The sequence below is a fragment of the Pteronotus mesoamericanus genome, unplaced genomic scaffold (assembly GCF_021234165.1).
Source record: "Pteronotus mesoamericanus isolate MK-2021 breed Mesoamerican mustached bat unplaced genomic scaffold, CSHL_Meso_final contig_75, whole genome shotgun sequence".
Taxonomy (NCBI): Eukaryota; Metazoa; Chordata; class Mammalia; order Chiroptera; family Mormoopidae; genus Pteronotus; species Pteronotus mesoamericanus.
The window spans coordinates 7227991-7245211 of NW_026555249.1; the positions used below are offsets into that span (position 1 = coordinate 7227991).

Genomic DNA, 17221 nt, shown 5'->3' on the forward strand with positions numbered 1-17221 from the left:
AAGTAGGTCTTGCATGGGGAATGTGAGCTTTAATGAATAGGAATACTAACTTTTGGTATTGGTTTTTGTTTCTATTAAACTTTTTTCTTCATGTCAAAGTTTTACAGCTGAGTCAGGGTCAAAAAAAAGTTTTTAATCTATTTTCACAACCTATTTTCCTCCTTAAGAGAAGTACACTAGGAGTGCAAGATACATTCTCAAGGCAATGAGAATTTTCTAGTTCCTAAATATGATGGGAGGGCGTTACATTTACCATCCTTTAAAACTGAGGCATCTCTCTGCACAGCAACTTATCTTCTGAAATCCCAGAACTTCAAATGTGTATTTACATTCTTGGTCGTAAAATAATTTTGGTTCTACAGTTCAGCAAAGATCCTGGTCTCTGTGTGTCTGACCGTTTTAGTCTTTGCAAGGCAGGCTTGCTATAATAGACTTTAAACTGCTTAAAGAGAGGCATGTCTCATCTTGTGTTTTGAGTAACTTTAGGCAACTTTAGAGAATTGTAGCAGGCATTTTCCCCCTCCATACTTGATTGCATTCCGAGTCGTCCCAAGAAAATGCCAGTTATTTCCCCAATTCCAAAAAGAGGGACTCTTTCGTAACAGCTGTACAACCAGGCAAAAGAGCACACTCTCGCGTTTCCTCAAGGGGAGGAAACCTGCAATAATGTGACATAATTAAATTTAGCCTTAGAAAAGTCTTCTTTGAAACGTTTCTAATCAAGACTTCCAGCTTTCTGAGTGTGTGTTCGCTCCATTCTTCAATTCTTCCTGGTCCCGGTTTTGCATTTCTAATGAAAGTGAACTGACAAAGCGTGAAAGTGGCCTAAGGAGCAAAACAAAGCCAGCAAGCAGGCTTCTGGTTTGCCAAGATTAATCAATATTCCAGAAACCCCGGGCTTCCCGGCTCCGTCCCCGGCGGTGTTTTCATTTCTTCCCCACTCCCGCTTCCCGGGCACAGGCTCCGCCCCTTTCCTTAAGTTGCCCCGATAGTAACTAGCAGTCGCAGAGCACATGCCTGCCTGGCTCTCTGCGTGCTGCTCCTCCGCTCTTACCTGCTCGCGAATTCACCTTGTCATCGCCTCGGGTCCCTCGCCCACCCTTCACAGAATCAGAAAAGGTAAGCCTAAGGTCCCGCATTCCCGCTGGGTTGAATTTCTCGTTCCACTTCTCTGCCAATGGATTTGGTTTCCCAAGCAGAGGAGCAGCGAGAGTAAAAGCTAGCCATTTTGGTAGAGAAAGTCCGAGCTGGTGATTTAATGTCAGCAGCGTGCGGCGTCTCTGTACGCCGTGTCTTGTGTTGATTTGGAGTTCAGTCATGCAGGGCGATGAGGGGCAGACCGTGGTTCGAGACCTAGAAAATGGTCAAGGCTGAGCGGGACTGTTTAAAAGCGACTGACTGGCGAAGGGAATCAGAGGTTAAGGGAGAAAAATCTGATCTCCGGCAGACTCTTCTCATCACTTCTCCCTAAACTTTTAATCTGCTCTGAGATGTTAAAAAACACTGTAGGGCTTATTATTCGCTGGCCCCATCCTGTAATTTTATTTAAAAGTCAAATCTGTGAAGCAAGTCTTTTTCCCGAGGAATGTCCTTTCCAGTTACCTCCCCAACGGTTGCACACTGCGCACGCTGGTGGCTTGCGCTGCCAGATAACACGTCGCAGGGGCAAGCGGAGTTTTTCTCGGCTTGATCCATGGCAGAGATTAAGAATTAGAAATCTTGTAAAGCAGCAGGAGGTACCCCTTGATTTTTCAAAACAGGACTTCCACCTCTGGGGAGATTTACTTGGATATATTTTAATAACTTAGGAACACTTTAAAGAAACTAGAAACCACACACTGTAATGTTTGGAATGCAAATCGGCTTCATCTCCTCATCTGTTCTAGAAATCCTAAAATTTAAAATACAAGTCGGTGATAGTTTCCTCGGAAGACTTCAGGATGTTTGCCACAAACACCAATACTACTTTGTACTTGTACCTGTAACAAAAATGAAAATTAATTATGATTTCAGATCATTTATAAATGTGCCCAGAGTACTTTTCTTATTTCACAGGGGAAAAAAAGTAAAAGTTACCCTGTGAAATAGTCAAATGTATTTCCCAAATCCTGTGGTTACTTTTCATGTCCGTATTTGCTGGTCAATATTATGATTATTTTAATGGAGAAAATAGTTGTTTTATTATATATAACAGAAAGCTCCAACTAAGAAATATCAATACTCATTTGCATTGGCCTGGCTATGCCCTCCCCTATGCATACAATAAGCCATCAGGTAATTGTTGAGTGTTTCCTGTACATTCAATTCAATTGATATTTATTGAGGGTGAATATTGTGCAAAGCATTCAGGTAGGTTCTGGGAGATGAGGTAGGTGTGCAGGGTACTCGGTCAACCCAGCTCTGATGAACACTTTCTAGCCTCACTGGAGGGGGAAAGACAAATTTTTAAAAATAGAACACAGGTTTCTGCTCATACATTCTGAATGTGGGCACATTTCTCACACGTGGACTGTAAAATATGCACATTCTCAGCATCGTGGCTCCAGCCCTTGATTCCTGCTGAGATTATGCAGTTTGCCAACAGCTTCCCCTGCTGTGGAGCTCACTGACTTCTCACCCGCAGAGGACTAACTCTTACCTCTTTCTCTCCCTTCTAGCTGTGTTCTCCAGCGTCAAAGAGATCTGGCTTTTGGGGGGTGATTCCTAGACATTGGAGCTCAAAGAAGTCAAGTCACTCCTAGGGAAGTCAAGTATGACGAAAAGCGATGGAGAAGAGCCGCGGAGGGGAGGCAGGGTGGAGAGATTCCAGCAGGGAGTCCGCAAACGCACTCTGTTGGCCAAGAAAAAAGTGCAGAACATCACAAAGGAGGATGTTAAAAATTACCTATTTCGGAATGCTTTTGTGCTGCTCACTGTCACTGCAGTCATTGTGGGTAAGTCACTTGATAACAACCAAAAAAAAAAAAAAAAAAACTGGATCTTATTGCTCTGGGGCACCTGGCTGCCTGGAATATTATCAGATGAACTGATGGTAATATTCAAAATGATAGCCCAGCCCAGGCTTTTCTCTGACTTTGAAGACTTTTTTCTCCCCATTAAATGACAGTCTGTTGGCATGTTTGGGCCAATAAACTCATGGCAATCTGAAAAAGGCATCATTAGGCATCATGCAAATCAATTGATTGTGTGAAAAGGGAAGTAAGTCAAATGTTTTCTTATCTCATATATGAACAAAAGAGTAATAATTTAATCATTACTCCTGAGCAGTTAAATAGCAGTGGGGAAAAAAAAAAAAAAGCAAGCATGCTAGATTTAGCCAAAATGTAACCATTGTACAATGTCACTTTCACTTAAAACTAATTTATACAATTAGTACACCCTGAGATGTCCCTAAGGTCCCCAAGAGTAATTATAACCTAACTGGTGCTGACTGCAAGCTGAGTATCCAACGATTAGACGTAAAGGCTGCGTCTTCTAATGTGTTTGCATGCTCTCATAAAGTGACTGGGAAATGGAAACTGGGGAAAATGTTAACACAGATCTCTTTCATTCATTGCCTTGAAGTGCCTGCCAATAAATTGCTATACCTTTTTTGAAACATTTCATCCCCTTACAAATTTAGCATGGTTGACAGCAATCGGTACTAATAACACACTATTGTTTTGTTTGATGTATTGGTATCTGAAATAATAGTTTACTACTTACGGGTGGCATTGATCCTACTTTACAATATTGCTGAAAAAACTACTTACGTACTTGGAACTTATGACTGAACCCACATAGAAATCCTGTGGCTGATAAACATGTTAATCAATGCCATACTGTTAAAAAAAATGCTTTGACTTAAATTTCTAATAATCTGTCAGCAAAAATGGCATTTGTGTATAGTTTCAATCTCTATCTTGGTGTTTGCCAAGAACTCCATCAGATATAAAGAGGGAATGACAATAAAAACTAAGAAAATTCAGTAGCATGTAAATGCAATGATAACTCCACCCCCCTCCCCCAAATAGGATTCTTAAATTGCAGATAAGTTGGAATACAGCAGGCCAGTGTTTGTCACAAGACTTTAGATATATTCCATTTCAACATCCCTGGCCTCTTTATTTTTTTATTCTTTTATACCTAAAGATTTTATTTATTTATTTTTAGAGAGAGGGGAAAGGAGAGAGAAAGAAAGGGCAAGAAACATTGATGTGTGAGAGAAACATCAATCAGTTGTCTCTCACATGCTCCCACCTGGGGGCCTGGCCTAAACCTAGGCATGTGCCCTGACTGGGAATCGAACCAGTGACCTTTCAGTTTGCAGGCTGGTGCTCAGTCCACTGAGCCACACCAGCCAGGGGTTTGCTCCTTTTAGTACTAGTTGCTGATGAATTACTTTAGTTTATTTTAGAGGTGTTCAAAGACAAAGTGTCCTGACTGAGTGGGGGAGGTAATGGCTTTCATTCGTTAGTGCCCAGGTTTGAATACATTCCTGGAAGGAGTATGGCCGGACTGTGTCTTTGTCTTGAAAGTTGCTGTAAAATTCTGTATGCTCCCCTCTTTTTTTTTGCTTTGTATTATACTCATTGTCAAGACAAGCAACAGCTGTATAGTAACAGTGCACAGTTATATATAGTACTATTCCGGCTACTTTCTAGGTGTTCTGTATAGATTAGTTTACTTAATCCCTAAACAAGTCTATGACGAGAGTGCATAGGGATGATTACTGCGATCTTCATTTTATAGATGAGGAGACTGAACACGGAGAGATCGAGAAACTTGACCTGACTGACATGCTGCCAGTAAATGCTGGAGCTGGAGTCCAGCTCAGGCTCTCGTGCTCTCTCAGCCTCTCTGCCTCCCCCCCGCTCTGCTCTGCTGACTAGCTGACATCTTGTCAGAGGTGCCGACGTAGCTGTGTCTTGGTGGAGGCTGACAAGCAAGCAGCGCTTGATGCATTCAGACAGCATTGTCATTTTACCATATGATTTACATGTTTATACGCAGCAGAAAACGTATACACCTCCTACAAATGATGAAACCACATTCCTCTCATTCATTAAACAACTACCCATTTATTTTGAGATCCTATGTGTATAATAATAGAGCTCAGTGATACTGGAGTAGGTTTGGAAAGGATGCAGAAGCGCTGATTTGAAATGGTCTTCTAAGCACCAGGAGAGTTCAGCCTCCAGGACAGAAATGTTTCAGTTAACGAACAGAGGAATGGAAAGTGATAAAAACCTGAGCATAGAAAGCAGACTGGTGGAGAAGGAAGTTCCTGGTTATGAAGAGATAACGTCTCTAATAGGAGGAAGATATTGCCAGGATTAAAGAATCCATTTTCTCTATGAGTTCTGGGATCGTTTCCTAGCCCAGCGAGGACTTTCCTTAGGTTTGTGAGAATGGCAGTGAGTTGGCTGAGCTGGGGCAGATGGCTTGGCAGGGTGCCCTTGTGGTTGGCTTTTCTAATGGAAACTGAGGAGGTAGAAGGAACCAGAAGAAGGCACTCACAAAGACACAAACGAAAAAGAGTTCATTGACAGTCAGAGAGACCACTGAGTCTACACCAAAGACTTGGAATCACAAATAGACAACTTAGTAGCAAACAGATTTCAGAGAGAAGGAAGAACCCTTCAGTTATCTCTTGGAGCATCTTCCAATGAGGGCCCGGGGGAAACAAAGGCTCCATTGAGCTAGTCACTGGGTACATGTCCACATCAGCCCTCAAAGAAATAATAGGGAAAGAACATGTCTAAACATTAACCCTCAAAATAATTTTGAAACAATTAAATTGAAATAGACAATTAAATATGAAATAAATTTAAAAATAAAAATACGCAAACATCAACTCTTGAATTTATTTGCTGCAGTATAGGAATAAACTGAAAAGATGCTAGCAAGGAAGAATAAAATAATTATTTTCCCCAAAGATGAGATGAACTAGAGCAATTTTTTAGTTTGCAAATTCTTAAGGTTTAATCACAGAAAAGTAAATATCGAGAAAACCTATATATTAGGATAAATTTTTGTTCAGTCTGTTTTGTCGTTTAGAAATAAAGTGAAATTTACCTTGTGCATGTAGAAATGGAAATTAGAAAGTATTACAGAGGAATAGAGACATGGGAATCCATATATTCAGAATAAAGCAGAGAACTGTAAATATTTTACACCAACTCCTCTGCTAGTGCAGGCTTAAAACCACGTGGGCAACTTGATATCATTTCTATGTGATGTCAAAGCCTGCGTGTGCCACGCCCGTGTAACACAGCCTGGGGTAGCAGCCTGAGAGAAGGCCATGCTAAGTTCCAAGCCCCTTCGAGTGAGTTCACTATTAAAGTAGCAAAGTGCCTTCCGGTGCCGGTGCCAACATCTGTCTAGCAGACCGCACTGAGGAGAGTAGTCACTGAGGAGAGTAGTCGCAGTCTTTCTTCCTCCCAGAAGGACTTGCTTGTTTCAGGTTTTGGTGAGTGGGGTCAGAGCAACCTCAGACCTCTCACTGAAAGATGTGGGAAGTCCTTTGTCCCCTCCTTTCCCAGAAATGGTCTCCTTCCACGGCCAGGGGACCAGTTGCACAATGAAGATGAAGACTCAGGCCAGAGAAATGGATAATGAGCTCAGCTGCAAGGGGAGGGAACCTGTAAACAGCATCGCCTGGATATGGATGGTGTTTTCCCCGATGGGGTCCACAAGCGCAACAGCCGGCGCTTTCCTCTGCGCTTGGTGCACACGGGCGCGCATGCAGATGTCGTGTCAGGTTGTCCTTAAATGGGGTTGAGAGAAATTGGTGAATTTTCAGAAAAGAAAACGTACGGCCTACATGTGCATAAAGCACCTTTGGCAATTAATCTCTGATGGTAGGCTTACATGTCACTAAAATTGAATGCAGTTTCGTAATATCCCTGAAGGACCTGTGTGTAAGAAACTGGTCATCATGGCCGCCTCCGGAGATAGGAGCTGAGTGTCCGGGGAACGGGGTGGAAGAAATAGTACTTTGCTCTAAATAATTTTTTATATAGTTTGACTTCATTTACCGCATTCATGTGTTGTCTTCTATTATCTATTATTTGCTAAATAAATAAGTTTTAAAAATAATTCAATGCTATTCAGCAGTTTAACAAATACTAAATAAGGTGTGTCCAGCCCTGTGCTGCTAGGCCTTGAGGAGTCTGCCCTCAGGTAGTTTAGTAGGAGAGATGGATGAAAATGAGGTGGCAAAAGAATATACAGGGTCACAGGTGGTAATAGGGGAGTTTGTAAGTCACTCAACATCTTTTTTCAATGAGATATTATGCATATCTCATTCCACACTGTTCCATGTATGTCTTTCTGTACTGGCACTTTAGAGGTTCCACTTTCTTATTAACAACCTAGGTGTGCCATGTGGAAGAAAAAAAGGATGTTGCTTTAGGCCTGGGTTCATGTGCCAGCTGTATTATTTGGTAGCTGCGTGATCCTAAAGAGGACATTTCACTGCTCCGAGCCTTGGTTTCCTCATCTACCATTACACTTATAATATATCCTACAAACTTACACTGGGTGCCACGCACTGTTGTACGTGTTGTAAGTATATTCATTTATTCAGTGCTCACCACAAGCCAGGGAGGGAGATATTTTTATTCCCGCTTTACAGATGAGCAGACTGAAGCTCGGGTCCTTATCCCACAGTTGATGCATATTGACCGGGATTCAAATCCACGGTTCTGGCTCCAAGTCCACACTCTTATCCTCCACATGGTCCTGGGCACTGCTCGCCATACTCAGGGAACGTACGTTCTTGTTTTATTGTAGCAGTTAGTTAAGGGTGTGCACCGGTGTATCAGTAGGAGGATGGAAAGGAAGAGATGAAAGGACACCTCTTTACCAGGGTCTTCTTGAGTCCTGGCGATTGATCACATGTGAGTATTGACAGAAAAGGTGGCCTGCAAGCCGATGGTGCGACTTCTGGCTCAGGTGACCAAGGGGTGATGGTGCCACCAGGAGAGGTAGAACATAGGAAGACATGGGGGCGGGTAATAAGTTCAGTTAGGGGCATGTTGAGTTTGAGACATTGGTTTGAGCAGTGGAGATACAGTGCAAGAGGCTCACCATAAAGATTTGTAAGGTATTCCTACCATCTCTAGACTGAGCGAGGACAGGTGCTGTCTTTGAATGTTCAATGGATAATGATCAATGAATCGGGTTATCCTCCTGTACACAGTATCCTGTGAGTCTATTCTCAGGGCTGTGTGAACTCCAGGGCCCTTTATGACAGAAAGCGATCGCCAGGAATGCTACAGTGGTATTCTCTTTCTCCGACACGTATGCAACATTTCAGGTTCACAGATGTGGTCAGCTATCAGTTACTGCACGCAAGTGACTGTTACTGGGACCAGACGAGCCAAGTACTTGAGTAAGCGGTGTGGGCAGTCTGGTGGCCGTGCTGACGTCCTCTCAGCTCACCCCAAAGCGGCATCTCCACGCAGGTTGGGCAACAGGAATCCAGAGAATGGTGAACAGATTTCTGGGTTTGGACTTACGGCTTCCTCCACATTTCCTGGAAATTAGAAGAGGGAGAGGGAGTTCAGGGCCAGGGCCGGGAGGAGGGTTGGCTGCCCTGGCAGAGGGCTGGGTTAGGCCTTCAGAGCCGAGAAGTGTGGATTGGCACTGCCGTGCTCTGGAGGAATGAGTCAGGAATAGGGTGTAAGGACAGGAGTATGATGTTTCTTTCTTTCTTTTCCTTTTTTCTTTTTTTTAATATTTAAGCTGTTACAGTTGTTCCCACTTTTCTCCCCTTCCCCTCCCTCTGCCAGCTCCACTCTCTCCCCACCCCCAGCCAATCCCCACATTGTTGTCCGTGTGCATGGGTTGTGCATAAATAGAGTCTGATGTTTCTCTGCTTCGTCTTCTCCCCCAGGGAGCAGGAACACCGGAAAATTGTCAGGGGCAGCGGTAGCTGTCCTGTGCTCATGGCACACTTGGACCCCAGCCCCCTTTCCCACCTTCTCCAGAAGCATTCCGGGGCGCTGCCCCCTATCGTGGGGGTGTGGTTCAGTAGAGTCTCGTAGAGTGGACCAGAGCTACAGATTCTGGAGTCAGACACTTAGGGTTTTGTCCCAGTTCTAGAACTGAGCCCCTGTGTCTTTATGTGCAAAACAGTAATTGTAATACCTCTCTGCCAAGATGCGTATCACAACCGCATAACCTTCAATAATTCCTTAAATGCCTGGCGGGCAAAATGTCCATAGAAACTGTAAAGGCCTTGTCTTCTGCTTCCACCCCTCCTCTGGTATGGTGTGAAAATACACACTGATTTGATGCTGCTGGCCTGCCAGGGAACTGAGACCTAGGGGCGTGGGGAGACGAGGGGGCAGGGAGGGAAGAGGACAGTCACCTGGTTTAGGTCTAGAAGTGGCTACTGTTTCCTCGGCTAGAGAAGAGAGCCAAGAGGGTTGTAGGAAGAGACTTAATAAGTTGTAAAGGGATTTGAGAGGCAGCGATGAAAGCCCCAGGGTAAGCGATACTGTCATTATCAATCCCTTCCCTACCTGGCCTCCTGGGCCGAAGCAGAAAGGAGTCCCCAGGCAGCTGCCACGACAATGCCGGCTGCTCAGTGGAGGGAGCGCCCGACAGCAGATACCTCTCTCGGCAACGTGGGGAGTTGCTGAAAAAAATGTCTTCAATGAGTATTTTAACGTACTTAGCAGTGCATTTTTCGTTCACGCCCCTTGGGACCAATGTGAGAGTCGTTTTGGTGTCTCCTGCTCATTGACTGCCACCCACATCAGACGGGATGAGGGGTTCAGGAAGTTTGGGAGAAATGTTGCTGGTTTCTAGCAGAGCTGGTAAAGGTTATTTTGAAGGCTTAATGTTCTGAGATGATCTCTGGATTTTATTTTGCTCTATTTTCTTCCTGCTAATTCAAATAATGAGAAAACGGAGCAGGCAATTTCAAATTTGTTTCTCTTTCAAGTAGGTAATCAAATAAGCAGGTGTGTCCAGAACAATTACCTGCAGTAATAATACCTTCCATTGTTGCAGTGTTACAGTTGACCAAGTGCTGCCCCATTGCCCCCTAGAGCAATGGAAATGCATGGCTCATGTGTCCCCCTTTGGATCAGGGTCTGCGAAGGTCTGGGATGCAGCTGGGAAAGCTCAGGGAGCCTAAAGTCCTGGTTACAGATCTGCCTCTGCCATCCACTAACTCACTTTATGACTTAAGACAAATCTCTGGGCCCCATATTTTTTCAACAGCAACGTACACTTGGACTTATGTCTGCTTCCAACTACAAAATTCTATCATTCAAAGTCTACTATGCCTTCCTCTAAAGCAGAATGTGTGAGATTAGACTAGCGTTTTGTAGTCCATGACACTATACCATTGGAAGGACCTTTTCCCTTTGCCAACGACCTCCCAATCTATCCCCTCCAATGTAACGGTCAACCTTTTTCTCCTGTTTTGAATTCTTGATGGGCATCCACCGCTTGGCTTGGGATGTGAGGGCCATGGTTTGAGGACACAAATGAGGGAGGCACACCTCCCCAGGAGCTGCTGCTGCCCCCCAGCCTCCTGCCCCACTCTGTGAGTCAGGGGGTGGAAGTTGTGGCCCTTTGTTGTTGCTATAGAGTAAGCAAGGTCGGGCAGAGCCCACGCTGTTTGGAAGAGGCTCCTGGAATGTAAGCACTGCCTTTTCCAAGTTGTGCATTCCAGGTGTTGGAGCACTCAGTATTTATGGAACACTGGGATGCTATCAGCCATCAAGTATTTGGCCTGGCAGCGAGGTGAGCATATCATTGCTGCGAGATGAGGAAACACATGGAGCGATTCAGGACACAAAGTTCAGCCATTGTGCTCATGAAGGATAAAAATTATGTTTTATGTCAAGCATCAGTGCTATTAAAATTGCCCAGAGCTTAGTCCCTAGACCAAGAATATTCCTACCACTGTGCGCAATCAACAGATACACTCAAGGCCTTGCCAGGTAGCTCAGTTGGCTGGAGCATCATCCTGATATGCCAAGGTGGCAGGTTCGATCCCAGGTCAGGGCACATATAAAAATCAGCCAATGAATGCATAAATAAATAGAATAACAAATTGATGTTTCTCTCCCTCACTTTCTTTCTCTCCCTTCCTCTCTCTCCTCTCTTCCTCTCTCCCTAAAATCAATAAATAAGAATTTTCAAAAAAGAACAACAACAAAAAGAGATATACCCAAGTGGTTTTGAAACCAGAGAAGAATAAAAAACACCAGAACTAGATAAAGGAAGCTATACCCTGGACGAATTACGATAAGGTGGGGAAAGGCACTCCTTGTTCTTCTGTGTATCATATCAAAGATTCGTAGGTAAATTTAGGAGCAGCAAGTTGAAAGGCACACTTAAGTTTTGAATTTCAAGACCAAGTTTCTGTCTCCAGAGAAGGCAACGCCATTCTTCTTGTCCCCAAAGAGACTTCTCCAGTTCTCCAGCAGTGATTCCAGACCTCACCCTGCTGCTGCTTCCCAGGGAGAAAACAGCGGGCTATCAGTGAGCGACTTTGTACTCAGAATCTTATAAGATGAAGCTCATTTATCCCTCATGAGAGTAGAGATGGACCATTGTTGCCCTTCTCACCCTGCCTTTAGACGTACTGCATCGCTTGAAATTCCACCTTTAAAGTAAGGAAGGCAAAACCCCAGGGATGTAGATGTTTGCTGGTGTCTTCAGCTTATTGATGGATGTGGAGGGAAAGGAGGTCTTTTAAGAAACTGCCTCTGACCAAAGCTATCTTCTTATCTGTTTATTTAGTTTGTGTTCTTAGATTTGCTTTTTAAAGGCAAACAAAGTCGTCCTGTAAGCAAAGCTGAGATTCAGTGAACTTCCCAGGGCTCCGTAAGTCTGGCGGTGCCATGGTCTCTAGGAGGCGATGGATGGCGGAGGGTGGACCAGCGCGTTGCCCCCGCCCCGTGGCTCACAGGGCGCGCCTGCAGCCCCGGCGTTCTTGCAGCTCCAACGGCAAACTGATTGAAGCAGCAAATGAGCCTATAGGCATTGAGTTCAGAGTTGTTTTAGATTCACTTCCTTGTCTCCAGAAAAAAGGCTGTTTGGTCGGAAACTAACCCGCTCACCATAAATGGGAGAACCAGTGACTTTTCCTCTTCGCGGCCTAGGTTAAGTAAACTCATTGTTAAAGCAAATTAAAGCAGGAGAAACCAAGCCAGACCCAACGTGACTTTTTAGAAAGATCAAAGCGTCTAGCAGGGGAGATGTAGAATACAATTGAGTCAGAGTTACTTTTTAATGGTGGGTCATTTCTTTCTGCTTACTTGTTTTGTTATTTTACTTACGTAAGAAATGCGTTTATACTGCCCCACATCAAAAAGTACAAAATGGCATAGAATAAAAGAATGGAAGTATTCCACCCTCCCGTGTCCCCCAGGTATTTAGTTTACCCTGTTACCAGTGTCTTGTGTGCCTTTAGAGGTATTTTATGAGCATAAAAATAAATACTTTTTTTTTGCCTTTTGTATACAAATAGTAGCATACTGGGTACAGCTCACGTCATACCTCGTGTTTTTCACTTTACAACTTTTCTTGGATGTTATTCCTTGCTAACACATAAAAAGCCTCCCCGTTCTCTCTTGGGGCTACGTGCTATGGGTGTGCCATGCTATGTTTTAGTAATTCCCCGCCGGCAAACACTTAGGTTGTTTCCAATCCTTAGATATTATTTTTAAAACAATTTTGTGTAAAAGTTACTCATCCAGGTAACTATGAAATACATACCTAGAAATGAAATTGCTGAGGCTAAGGGTATACACATTTGTAATTTTGATTAAGTATTGCTAATTTATACTCCATAGAGGCGGTAATTTGCTCTCCCAAACTGTGGGATTTAAAAGACCGTTGGCTCCCCGCTGCCGCTGCCACGGGTGAGGATGAGCGGACTTCACCATTTGTGGGGGCTGGCAACCATACAACACACAGGCAAAATGCATAAGGGGGACTTAGCAATTTTACTTATATTTCATTTCCAGTTTCTACTCACTCAGAACAATATTTTTCACCAGAAAGGAAGGTAAAAAGGTTCTGATCATTTTATTTCTGATGATTTTTGTTTCTCAAATAGAAGACTTTTTTCAAAGATTTTACTGATTTACTTTTAGAGAGAGGGGAAGGGAGGGAGAAAGAGAGGGAGAGAAGCATTAATGTGCGAGAGATGTGGTACATCAATCGATCTGCCTCTCACACACCCCCAACTGGGGACCTGGCCCACAACCCAGGCACATGCCCTGATTGGGAATTGAACCAGTGACCTTTCAGTTTGCAGTCCAGCGCTCAATCCACTGAGCCACACCAGCCCAGGCTAGAAGATTTTTTTTTTTTTTTTTTTTAATGACAATGGCTCAGACCTTGAAAAAGACCTGTAGGATTATTTGTAAACTAAATGACCATAGCACACAGCCTACGTTAGTGCAGTTTTAGGAAGAGAGCACCAGGCCTTTCATTTCCTCTGGTAGTTGTCTCTCAGGTTGCACACCATGTGCACTTGAGTCTGCAACTGCGCCCTGTTTGGTCATCAGTCCCTCAGGGCTGGTTCATCTGGGCACCGTGGGTGGAACCAGGCTGCAGCAGGTGGGAACACCTCCAGCAACAGGAAATACCAAAGGACAAAAGAATGAGCCAAGCCAGGGCCCAAATCTCTGAAGGACGTGGGAACGTGGGAACGGGGAGGTGGTAGGGGGTTGAAAGGTTACCTCAAACACTAGCTTCTCACCAGAAAATGCCTGGAAGTTTGGGCTGGAACAAAAGACCGGGGCCCGCAGACCCCTTTTACAGGTAAACTCATCACTATGCCCTTGACCTCTTTGTAAAAACAACCTGAACGGAACTTTACGTCCACCAGCTTCATCAGGCTGGCATGAGACAGGCTTGTTAGGACTTCTCCAAACTGGGCTACAATCTAGCCCTGAAACAGCACTTTTATTCGCTCTCTCAAGTAATTTATTGCATGCCTGTCTTAATAATTGTAGAGGCAAACTTTATAGAGCATATTTGACTTATATGCCATCATATGCATTATCTGAGACTTTTTAATTCATTAGAAGAAACAGGATGAAACCATATAAAAAAGTTAAGCTTTATATTGCTTTTTTTGGTTTATATGGTTCTTTTAAATTTAGAACATTTTGCTGAGAATATTAAAGTTCAAGAGGATCTCAGATACTGCCTATTGCTATCAATCCCTCCCATTTTTCAGATTTTTTTTTTTTTTAAAGAGACTCAAAATGATTATGTGACTGGAAGACACAGACTGTGGACACAGGCACATCAAAGTTTGAAATTTCATTCCGCCAACATCACTTAGTGGCCACGGAACCTTGGACAAATAGCTTATTCGTTCTGGGGCTCAGTCTCCTCATCTCTGCAATGGTGATAGTAAATCCTGTAGGTGAGATATGAAGCTTAAGTCACTGAAGTATTTACTGGCATAATTTACTGGCAGTATCAAGTCCAGAAACCTCATGTCTGGCTCAGTCCATGTTCTTTCTACAGCATCAGTCCCACCTGCTGGCCTTCATGTTCAGAAAACCAGCCTCGTGAGAGAATTAGGGATTAGGAGCTACCGCTCCTCGTTTGTGAATCTAGAATCTAAGCATGAGAGAAATCATAGTTCACTCCAGAACCAGTTTCACAGATCAGGAGAGAGAAATCACGGTGTGGGAGAGAGGAGCGTTCCTGAGATTAGGCCCCCATGCTCACAGAGAGCGGGGGAGGTAAGGCTGACTGCAGAACAGTGATTCCTCCATCCAGGAAACTGTTCAACAGCAGCTGGGGACCCCGCACTCATGGTCCCTGGTTGCCCAAAGGGGGACAGTCCTCCTGTTGGTTCATTCATTTGACAGTGTATTAACCCCTACTGGGCCAGGAGCTTTTTTGAGGGCTTAATGTACAGTGAAGAAAATGGAAAAAACAATCAAAACCTTTGATCATGTGGAGCTCATATTTTAGCAGGTAGAGATAATAATAAACAATAAGCATAATAAATTAGAAAATTATATTGTATTTTGGAAGGTGATAAGAACTACAGAAACAAAGCCAGATAAGGGAGAAGAAAGTTCAAAGTAGGCCGTATGAAGAAAGGTGACATTTGAACTAAGGTTTTTTTAAAAATTATATGTCATTGATTATGTTATTACTGTTGTCCCACTTTTTCCCCCTTGCCCTCCTCCACCCAGCACCCCCTCTCCCTCAGGCAATTCCCCCACCTTTGTTCATGCCCATGGGTCATGTATATAAGTTCTTTGGCTACTCCATTTCCTATACTGCACTTTTTATCCCCGTGACTATTCTGTAACTGCCCATTTGTACTCCTTAATCCCCTCACTTCTCATCCATTCCCCACATCTCCCCACATCTGGCAACCATCAAATCGCTTTCTGTATCCATGATTCTATCTCTGCTCTTCTTATTCCCATAGTTTGTTTTTTAGATTCAGTTGTTGATAAATACATATTTATTGCCATTTTATCGTTCATGGTTTTGATCCTCTTCTTTTTCTTCAATAAGTCCCTTTAACATTTCATATAATAATGGTTTGATGATAATGAACTCCTTTCATTTTTTCTTGTCTGGGAAGCTCTATCTGCCCTTCAATTCTAAATGAAAGCTTTTCTGGGTAGAGCAACTTTGGCTGTAGGTCTCTGCTTTTCATGACTTTGGTATTTCTTGCCAATCTCTTCTAGCTTGTAAAGTTTCTTTTAAGAAATCAGCTGACAGTCTCATGGGAACTCCGCCATACGTAACTAATGTCTTTTCTCATGCTGCTTGTAAGATTTTCTCTTGCTTCTTTTAAGATTCTCTCTTTATCTTTAACCTTTGGCATTTTAATTACGATCTGTCTTAGAGGAGGCCTCCTTGCATCCACCTTGTTTGGAACTCTGTGCTTCCTGGACTTGCATGTCTATTTCCTTCACCAAATTAGGGAAGAGCAAGAAATTGGAAACCTATTTGAAAAAAAAAATAGTAAGAGAAAACGTCTCCAATTTGGTAAAGGAATTTGAACTAGGTTTTAAAGTAAGTAAACCTTGTGACTACCTGGGAAGAATGTTCTAGGCAGAGAGAAGAGCCAGTCCAGGGCCCTAATGAGGGATTACACCAACGAGGAGACAAAAGTTGAAACAGAGGTGAGGAGGCATGGAGAAGGAGATGAGTTCTGAATATAGTGGAGCTAGAGAAGCAGGCAGGTACAGAAATTGCATGGCCTGAGGCTTTCATTCCACATGAGATGGGGAGCCGGTGGAGGGAACAGAGAGGAGCGACATTCCGACCTAGGTTTTAAAAGGGTCCGTCTGGATATTCTGTTGGGAATAGATTGTAGGGGGTCCAAAGTGGAAGCAGGAAAACCAGTTAGAAGGTTACTTCTGTAGTCCATGCAAAAAAGAGGGTGATGTTTAAGTCTTGGAGCCTTCTTTGCTTATGAATTGGGTGAGGGAGGAACTGAGGCATGCAGAAAATCACGTAGAGAGGTAGCGGCAGGGCTAGAACTGGAATCCCAGCTTCACTCTTTCACCGAACATCTAGAGAGCATGTTTTCTATGAGTTTGTCTGCACCACAGGGGAAGCAGCCTGGTGAGGTGGCCTAGAGATTGTGCAGGTTAGACAGACCCCGGACGACTCTCTGCAGCTCACTTATGAGTATAGGTGGGACCTGTCACCTTGCTTCTAACCGAGAGACTATGGCAAAGGTGATGGATGTCACTCCAGAGATTTTGAAACATCACACATCATATCTAACACATTACATGTCATGATAGTTGTAACCTTGAGACAAAGTAGTGTTAGGTTCATGTTGTTGTTGTTGTTACAAAAAATGAAAAAATTCTAGCTGAGAAATAGTAGTATTTTTTCATATAAAACCAGTGGTCCACTATCAACAAAAATATGTCATATTGTTATTTCCTTGAGCCATCTTGCATACGAAGGGACAGCATGGTGTACTTTCTGGCTGAAGTTTTTTCTGAGTATGAGTTTGAATGCCTGCTGACCAGTTTGCAGCATAAGGCTGACAGAACCAGTGGGTCCATCTGGGTGGGCATTTGGGAGTTTTCTTATGGCCAGCCCCAGAACGCGAGGTCTTTCAAGATCAATGCACTATTACTTTTAGATTCTCTTCTGGCATCTGAGCTCTTTGGGGGCATCATCTCTTTTTCTGGAGAATTTTGCATTTCGAGTTATAATTCTAGAAGGCATTGGTCTGTCAATCTGTTCATGATAT

General features: G+C 43.5%; 1 protein-coding gene across 1 annotated transcript in view; it reads left to right on the top strand.

The window, feature by feature from the left end:
- Positions 1-973: 973 nt before the first annotated feature.
- The window catches only part of SLC1A3 (solute carrier family 1 member 3), a 76969-nt gene continuing 60721 nt past the window's right edge, over positions 974-17221 (top strand). The window contains exons 1-2 of the mRNA XM_054583945.1: positions 974-1119; positions 2658-2933. Coding sequence (XP_054439920.1) covers positions 2753-2933 — 181 coding nt within the window. The 5' untranslated portion in view covers positions 974-1119; positions 2658-2752. The remainder of the gene's footprint in view (positions 1120-2657; positions 2934-17221) is intronic.